The sequence below is a fragment of the Apteryx mantelli genome, chromosome 11, assembly GCF_036417845.1.
Source record: "Apteryx mantelli isolate bAptMan1 chromosome 11, bAptMan1.hap1, whole genome shotgun sequence".
Lineage (NCBI taxonomy): Eukaryota > Metazoa > Chordata > Aves > Apterygiformes > Apterygidae > Apteryx > Apteryx mantelli.
The window spans coordinates 8,065,305-8,074,390 of record NC_089988.1 but is presented as its reverse complement, the minus strand read 5'-3'; the positions used below and the strand labels follow the sequence as shown (position 1 = coordinate 8,074,390).

Below are 9,086 nucleotides of genomic sequence, written 5' to 3'. Positions count from 1 at the left end.
AGCCGGGGTTTGCACACAGGTCTGCACAGGGCTGTAATTCAGAGCAGTGTCCCTGTGCCACAGGGTGCTATGTGCCTGGGGCAGTGACTCTACCATCTGCGAGGGTCTGCACTCAGCCTGCCTGAGGAGATCCCTACAGCGATGCGGGGAGAAGCTCTGGGTTGGGGGAGAGACCCCTGGCAGGGCATGTTGAGGATCCTTTCAAGAGGATGCTGCGTAGATCAGGGTTGCCCACAGCTCCAGCTCACTCCCAGGACATATCTGGAGGAGAATTTCCAAAAGGAAGTTCAAGGCAGGGGACACATGAAAGGGAAGGAGCTGTCGTGAGCCTGTGCTTTCAGTCTGATTCTCTTTGGGTGCGGTGAAATGGGATTGCATCTGTCAGCTTTAGACAGGGGACGGAGGCACCACAACAGGGGCACTGAGAGAGGAGCAGTTCTGGGAGGGACTCAGCAAATGCCTTCATCCACCCCTCAGCCTAAGGACAGAACCAGCATCACCTTTCCAGCCTCACCAAGGTTTGTCTCCCCTGCTCCATAACACCTGCAAACACAGAGGTGCCCTGTGCAGCATCCTGCCCCTGGGAGATTTCTGCAGGGCAGAGCTGAGCTCTCAGCAGGTGGGATGGTGTGTGTGAGCACTGAGAGGGGAGAGACGTGGGGTAGAGAAACAAACAGGTCCCCACAGGGACGGCTCCAGGCAGCAGAGTCATGGTCAGAGTGTGAGAGGAAACTGTCAACTCCAACATCTCCTCTCCTCTCCCAGCCAGCACAGCTCTCTGCTCTCAAGGCTGGGGGCTCCAGGGCAGGAGTCGTTTCCTCAGCAGCCGGACATGCAGGAGAGGAGACACTCCTGAGTGCCCCTCTGTCCTTCCCTGGCCCTGCCTCCCTCACCACAAATATCATGGTATTGCTGCATGTTTCCCACCTGCCCATGCTGCCCTTGTCCTTTGCCTTGGATTCTCTGGGCAGGGGGGATTCTAATGCAGTTCAGAAACCAAGACCCTGTGGGTGCTGCCCTGCAGACGTGTCCTTGACAGTGAGTTGCCCAAGTGCCCCTCTCACCTGTGGGGCTTTGGGCAATGCAGTGTGGGGGGCTGGGAATGAGCCAACTCTCCCTTCAGGACACCCCATCCTTGGGACATTTCGCCATTTCCCTGGGGTGTCTGGCTGGGCTGCAAGCTGCCCTCCACAAGGACACAGCTCTCCCATTGCAGCTGCGTGTTATCTAGGTGCCCCAGGCAGAAGCCTCCTAGATACTGAGGCCACGCTGAGACATGCTGTTAGGAGGGTGGGTGTGGGCAGCTGGAAGGAGCCCAATGTGTTGCTGGCTAGAAGGGGAGGGCTGAGGCCTGCCTCACATCCCCTCAGAAAGAGTGCCGATGGGCACTTTGCAAGTGCATTCCTCTGCTTTCTGCAGTGTCATTTCTCTTTTGGGTAACATGAGTGCAGCAGTCCTCCACCTCCGAGGTGGGAGCACAGGACAGCTGGGAAGAAGGCAGCTGGACAGGCCAGCTCTGCTCCCTCTGCACTCAAGCCAGAATAAATCCTTTTGCCTCTCCAGAATCACAGCTGTTCCCTCTGAGTGCAGCAGCAATGCTGAGGATTTCTACCTCCAGGAATGCTCCTCAGGTGTGACAGGGTCAGCTAAAGGAAACAAAAGCGTCCTTAAAACTCTTAATGACCCCACATTATTTAGAAGTGGGCGTGAAGATGTTGAAAATGCCTTCAACATTATGAATGGATGAAATTTGACTGGAACTGGGAATATAACATTTTAGTCTCCTCTGTTCCCATGTCCACAGTGCTGTAGGTCAGGGCTGACTCCTCTGGAGCCCATGGGCAGAGGCCCCTGCTCCTCATGTCAAACTTGGCCAGCACAAACCAGAGCTCATGCCATGGACCTCAATGACTGTGCTGCTGAGATGGAGAGATGTAATGTGTGTTTGGGGGAGGTTATGAGAAAGTTTGCTCAAAGAAGTCTGTCCTAACTTGTCAATGTGTCTTCTTCATCACACAGCCTCTCTGTGCCCTATAAGAACGAAATGTCCAACAGCAGCTCCCTCAACGAGTTCCTCCTCCTGGCATTTGCGAACACAAGGGAGCTGCAGCTCTTGCACTTCTCGCTCTTCCTGGGCATCTACCTGGCTGCCCTTCTGGGCAACGGCCTCATCATCACAGCTGTAGCCTGTGACCACCGCCTCCACACTCCCATGTACTTCTTCCTCCTCAACCTCTCCTTCCTCGACCTTGGCTCCATCTCCATCACTGTCCCCAAATCCATGGCCAATTCCCTGTGGGACACCAGGGCCATTTCCTACTTAGGATGTGCTGCCCAGATATTTTTCTTCTTTTTCTTAATTTCAGCAGAGTATTCTCTCCTCACAGTCATGTCCTATGACCGCTATGTTGCCATTTGCAAACCCCTGCACTATGGGAGCATCATGGGCATGAGAGCTTGTGCCAAAATGGCAGCAGCTGCCTGGGCCAGTGGTTTCCTCTATGCTGTCCTGCACACTGCTAACACCTTTTCAATACCACTCTGCCAAGGCAACACAGTGGACCAGTTCTTCTGTGAGATTCCCCAGATCCTCAAGCTCTCCTGCTCAGACTCCTACCTCAGGGAAGTTGGGCTTCTTGTGGTTAATGTCTGTTTAGTCTTTGTGTACTTTGTTTTCATTGTGCTGTCCTATGTGCAGATCTTCACTGCTGTGCTGAGGATGCCCTCTGAGCAGGGACGACACAAAGCCTTTTCCACATGCCTCCCTCACCTGGCCGTGGTCTCCCTGTTTGTCAGCACTATCATGTTTGCCTACCTGAAGCCTCCCTCCCTCTCCTTGCCATCTCTGGATCTGGTGGTGACTGTTCTGTACTCAGTGGTGCCTCCAGCAGTGAACCCCGTCATCTATAGCATGAGGAACAAGGAGCTCAAGGATGCACTGAGGAAAGTTATTCAGCTGGTGCTAGTTTGGCAGCAATAAGCAGCCCATCTCTCCTCACAAGCCATTTCCAGTTTTTCTCAGTCAGCTCTTGTGTTTTGGGCCTTCTGTCAGCAATAGTCATGTTTTTACAGAAATGTTTGAATTCATCCCACCTCTCCAGAGGCACAAACCCTGTCTGTCTGAGTCAGAGGCTTTGTGTAAATCTGCCGAGCACTGTGTCAGAGCTGGCCTCCCTTGCAGCATCTCTGTAATAAAAGGGGATTTCATCAGTACACTGCCTGAAGCCTGGGCTCTTCTTCCGAAGCGGGGGCCAAGAATGCGCTCAGGGAATTGCACCCAAAAAAGGCACTCTTGCCATGCCTGGGTTTTCCATGGGCTAAGGAGGATGTGCTCATAGGGTGAATGTGTGAGGGAATGAGGACTGGTTTCAGCCCTCACTTGTGGGTGCCCAGTGGCCCTGGAGAGGGTGAGTGCTCAGGAGGTATCTGCTGGGGCTGTCTCAAATATTAGAGGGCTGGTGACAGATGCCCATCCTTCTGGAAGGCAATATGGAGCCACCCAGAGAGTAGAGAGTATCTCCAGGGACAGCATGTGCCTGGGATGTGCAGTGAGTGGAGACTCCCAAAACCAAGTGGAGTCACCCAAAGGTAAAGAGCGAAACTGAGGAATGCACCAAATCAGGACTCTGCAATCTCAGGAGAGGCAGTGGGGACTCATCAGGCACAGGGAAGGCAGCCTCAAGGGTGGTTCATGTCACCAACAATGAAAAACCATGGCTGGATCTAATGGCACATCTGACCCCATCCTGAGCCATTGGAAATGCCTTGTGATTGCTCTGAGCATCTTCCACAGCCACGGATGCCTGGGGAGGGGGTTGTCAGGTGCAGTGATGCTGCGCCAGCCAGGTCTACCCTGACCAGTATGGCCAGTGTGGAGTCACCCCAGGGCCCCACAGCCTGGTGGCCCTGCAGATCAGCACCGCCAACCTGGGGAGCACAGCAGAGGGGTGCAGAAATGGCTGGGCAGGCCATCATGGACACACTGACCAGGGGAAAGGCTCTCTGGAGAACAGGGATGTCTCCAGAGAAGAGCAAAGGAACCATTGGTTGCTTGTGGGGAAGAATAAACAAAAACCTATTTCTGTGTATGTCAGCTCGAGGCAGGCTGCTCTGTCACTGGAATTGTCTGAGGAGCTTCAGGACCAGGACTTTGGGCTGTCCTGGGGAGAGGAGCTGGCCAGAGGGGCTGCAGGCAGTCCAAGTTAAGGATCTCCTGGTCACGAGAGCAGTGGAGACATGGAGTGAGTGGGCTCCATTTCCTTGTGACATTGCTGGCCGCCAGCCTTGGGGCTGATGGGGAGGCTGACACCCCTCTCTGCCCCCCAGGAGCTGCTGTGCCCTTCAGAGGGTCTGGGGCTGAGGAGTGAGTGCCCAGAGCTCTAAAGCCCCCTGTGGTGGGCACTGCTGCTGGGCCACCGCCAGCCTGGGCTTCTCTGCTGGGTGAGCTGGGGAGATATCAGGGGAGGTGGGGAGAGCTGGGGAGGGTCTGGGCTGGGCTGGAAAGGTCCCAGGAGAGGAAAAATGCCAGCAGGCAGCTACTGCGTGTGAACGGCAGTGTGGGAGCACACAGCCATGTGCTTGCAGGGCAAATGCAGGTCTCCTGGGAAAGGCACCAGGACATGGCGGGTGCAGGAGAGAAGAGCCCAGGTTGTTCCTGGTGTTGCACGGACACACTGGGGAAGCTGCCCCAAGGCCATCGTCCCAGACTAGCCCCTCACATCACCCCTTTCCCATGCTGACTGCTCACCCCAGCTGTGGGGTTGTCCATGGCCACCTGCGTCCCCCTGCAGGTTTCTCTATCCCAGTGGAAGGGAAAAGGCCAGCCTTGCATGGCCTCTCTTCTGCACCAGATCCTGGCAGATCCAGGAGCATGGCTGTTTGCTGACCCCCACGTGGGGCACAGCCTGGACTGTGTAGGTGCTCCCCAGACTCTGGGGGATTATTTAAGAGTCATTTAATAATAGCACAGCCCTCTCCATGTCTGAGGTCTCTGGTGCCAGCTCCTGCTGAGCTCTGCCTTTCCTCACTCCATCCCTGTGTGCACAGACAAGGTCTCGATGCTCCCCCTGGGCAGCCCATGCTCCTTCCACCCTCTGTGCACATCCACCCCAGCACCCTGAGCATGGGTGCTGCTGCCAGGGCAGAGGTGAAGGATCCCCTGGTGCGGCTCCTCAGGGAGCTCCCCAGGGAAAAGCTGTGCCCAGCCCCAGCCCCAGCCCCAGCATGGCAGAGGGGAGCTGCCCTCTCTCAACCCAAGGTAGCGGTGCCAGCCCCACCTCAGCCCGCTCCTGAAAGCCTCCAGCGCAGCCCTGGAGGGAGCTGGAGCTGATTTGGTCCCGGGGCAGTCTGGCGGCAGGAGGGTTTGACATGGGCACAGCAGCAGCAGTGCTGGGAGCAGGAGAAATTGGGGCAAAGACCCCTGCCCTTGGCTGCACAGCCAGAGCACTGGACGGGTGATGCCTTTGTGGCCAGCCAGGCTCCAGTTTTGGGGTGGATGCCCACTCGAGGGTAAGAGTACCAGAATTTTCAAGGGCTTCTGGGCAGCTGTGACTGTGGAGAAGGCAAGTGGACAGACCCAGGCACACATGGCAAAGGCCAGGGTGGAAAAGGCAGTGTGGGGCTGGTGAAGGCCCTTCTTCTCCTCCCTGTGGGGAAGAGAGTCCCCAGGCAATGGTGGCCACCACTTTGTCTGATGGGAGGGGAGCACAGGACAGGGTGGAAGAGGCAGGTGGAGCCTCTCGGTTTGCACAAGGGAGTTTTCCAAAGGCCAGGGCTGAGCCAGGGACCTTTGCATCTTCCTCATGATGCTCTCCCAGCCAGACTCGTTCTGCCCTGCCCTAGGTGCTCTCATCCCCCTACCAGCCGTGCCAGAGCAGAGGCTGAGGAGTAAGAATTCATGGAATTGCAGAGGAGTTTTGCTGGGAAGGGACCTCTGGAGGTCTCCAGTCCAAGCTCCCACACAAAGCAGGGCTGGTTGGAGTCCTCCAGTCTTGTATGGCCACCGCTGAACTGTGCCTGACCCCAGTTACCATCCCCAAACCTGCTCTGCTCTTCTTATCTGGGCACTGTGGGACAGCTCAACTCATTGGTGAGTCCCTGCCCTGCCTGCCTTGCCGGCACCCTCAGCTCCCAGCTCTGCTTCCCGAACAGAGTGGCCCCACTCTTGGTGCTCCCAACAACATCCTCTTTGTAGCAGGAACCAGTCACAAATGATTCATAAACAGTCAAGCTGTGACACAGAAAGACCTGTTGTCATAACTGGGCATCATCAAATCAGACCCCAAGTGACTGCTTTCGCTTCTTCATGCAGCCAGGACTCTGCATGCAGTGTTCCCTGGGTAGAGGGTCCAAATCTGAAGCTCTCCTCACACCTTTAAATTGCCTGTCAGGCAAGACTTGCTGCTATGGATATAGGGTCACCTTCTGCATTTACAGCCTTCTTTGGGATCTCCTTGGATGCCAGCTTCCCTTGCCAAGGCTTTCTTGACTGTAGTCGGAGGCAGGTTCGAGGCAGAGATGTGGAGTCAGGTCAGCAGGACGGGGACAGGAACAGGTCAGGACCCGAGAGGTGCAGGGCCAGGCACAGCCATGTCCACAGTGTAACTCAGGCATGACCCAAGGCCCCCAGCAGGGGCGAGAGGCCCCACATTGAGGCCCATCACTCTGTGTGCCCTGCTCTTGTGCCCAGCACATCCCCCTCCCTGTCTGCCTGCAGCTCCTCCATGCCCACGCCGCTGCACAGCACAGCACAGCACGAGAGCCCTGGTCCTGCAGCCCCTCCGGCAGCTCCTGCTGCCTCTGGGACAGACCTGCCTGCCCTGAGCTGGTGAGCAGAGAAAGCTGCTTCTCGTTCTCATTTCCTATTTCTGAACGCTGCCCTTCTTCTCTCCTGGGACATCCCTGCTCCCCAGAGAGCCTTTCCCCAGGTCACTGTGTCCATGCTGGCCTGGCTATTCCTGCACCCCTGCCCTGTGCTCCCTGCAGGGCCCTGGGCTGGTGGTGCTGCTCTGCAGAGCGATTAGGTTGTGGGGTCATGAGGCTGTGGGGTGACTCCTGACTCAGCTCTGGCCATGCTGGTCACAGCAGGAAGCAGACCCATCCGGACAGGGATCAACACCACTGATACTGCTGACATGTGTCTGTGCTCATGGATGGTTCTCAGAGTGACCCCAGGGCATTTGCAATGGCAGGAGATGTGTTTGGTTGTGCACTAGCTCCAGCCTGTGGTGTTTCACTGAGGGTGCAGGAATCACTCTCCCGTGCCCCTTCCCTGGGCCTCCTGGGTCCCCAATGCCTCTCTGGGGATTGCAGAGCCCTCGTTTCCCCATGCTTACCTAAATTTAGTGCTTCACCTTCTGGTCACTCCACCGTGGACCATCCCTCATTTTGCGAGGCTCTACTCACTGCCCACCCCCACCACACGCTGTCCCTGGAGATCCCCTGAACTTTCCTGGAGCTCAGATTCCCCTCCAGAAGGATGGGCATCTCTCATCAGCACTGTCACCTGTGGGACAGCCCCAGGCAGAAAATTCAGAGACCGTTCCCCATCTCCACTGGCACTGGTCACCAAGAGATGAATCCTGATCCAGCCCTCAGTTCCTATCAGACCACATGTAGAGTCGGAGCTTGTTCCCCGCATCCCATGGAGTTCACAAGCAGAGCAGCAGGCCCTTTTGTGGTGCAATTTCTTTGGGTGTATTTTTGACTCCATCTTCTGAAGAAAGGGCAGACTTGGAAAGGCCTTGAAAAGAGAAAGTCCTGCTGCTGTTGGTGGACATGTCTCCAAGAAAGCTGCAGCCCCCACACAAAGGCTGCACAGGAAATGCCTGCTGTGGAAGTGGGGGAATGGTCCTGAGAAGCAGAAGGTCTGTTCCCACAGGCTTTGTCCAGTATCTCCTCCCCTCCACTCCCACTTCGCTTTGGGTGGTGGAGCTCTGCAGAGGCAAGTGACCAGCCCATGGTGACAGCCAGCTGCCACCCTCACAGAAGAGGGGTGTGGGATCACACCTTGACTGTGGCCAGGGGAGCTGAGCTCTCCTAATGCACACGGGACCCATGGCCTCCCCCTGCCTGTGCTCATCTGAGCCTGACTCTGTGCCCCTGAGCTCCCTTGGTGTTGAAAGACACAGTGCCGAAAGAGACCCTGCAAAGGGAAACTCTTTGCATTGCACTCAGGACATCCATGGGAGCTCAGACTAGTGGGGCTCTGAGGTTCCCCATCTCTGCTGATGAAAGGGGGAAACCTGGCTTCCTGCTTCAACATGGCCTCTGGGTCAGATTCAAATGAGAGATTCCTGACGAGACATGACACAAACTGGATTTTTTTGTTGTTGTTGTTTGTTTTTTGACATGGATGCAAAAAAGAAAAGTAAGAAAGAAATAAACGCACAGCACACAGCCTTGATTCCAGATACCCTGAGGAATGGATGCACAATGGACAGTTATTGGTGCTGACATTGTACCCATTGGATCACTTTCCTCAGGGCATCCTTGAGCTCCTTGTTTCTCATGCTGTAGATGAGGGGGTTCAGAGTTGGAGGCAACACTGAGTAGAGAACAGCCACCACCAGATCCAGAGCTGGGGAGGAGATGGAAGGGGGCTTCAGGTAGGCAAACAAGCCGGTACTGATAAACAGGGAGACCACTGCCAGGTGCGGGAGGCACATGGAAAAGGGTTTGTGTCATCCCTGCTCAGAGGGGATCCTCAGCACAGCAGTGAAGATCTGCACATAGGACAGCACAATGAAAATGAAACACCCAAAGAATAAACAGGCACTAACTGCAATAAGCCCAACTTCCCTGAGGTAGGAGTCCAAGCAGGAGAGCTTGAGGATCTGGGGGATTTCACAGAAGAACTGGTCCACTGTGTTGCCTTGGCAGAGTGGTATTGAAAATGTGTGAGCAGTGTGCAGGAGAGCATGGAGAAAACCACTGGCCCAGGCAGCTGCTGCCATTCTGACACAAGCTCTGCTGCCCATGAGGGTCCCATAGTGCAGGGGTCTGCAGATGGCAACAAAACGGTCATAGGACATGACTGTGAGAACAGAACACTCTCCTCCTAAAAAGAAGAGAACCAGGAAGACCTG

At 55.7% G+C, this 9,086-nt stretch overlaps 1 protein-coding gene across 1 annotated transcript; it reads left to right on the top strand.

Moving 5' to 3' along the window:
- The first annotated feature begins 2,044 nt into the window (after nt 1-2,044).
- Nucleotides 2,045-2,980, top strand: LOC136992955 (olfactory receptor 14A16-like). The gene has a single exon (XM_067302974.1). The coding sequence runs from the start codon at nt 2,045-2,047 to the stop codon at nt 2,978-2,980; it is 936 nt and encodes a 311-aa protein (XP_067159075.1).
- Nucleotides 2,981-9,086: the final 6,106 nt, after the last annotated feature.

Excerpts from the sequence above, each read along its gene's own strand:
- LOC136992955 (XM_067302974.1), top strand. The coding sequence starts at position 2,045 with ATGTCCAACAGCAGCTCCCTCAACGAGTTCCTCCTCCTGGCATTTGCG.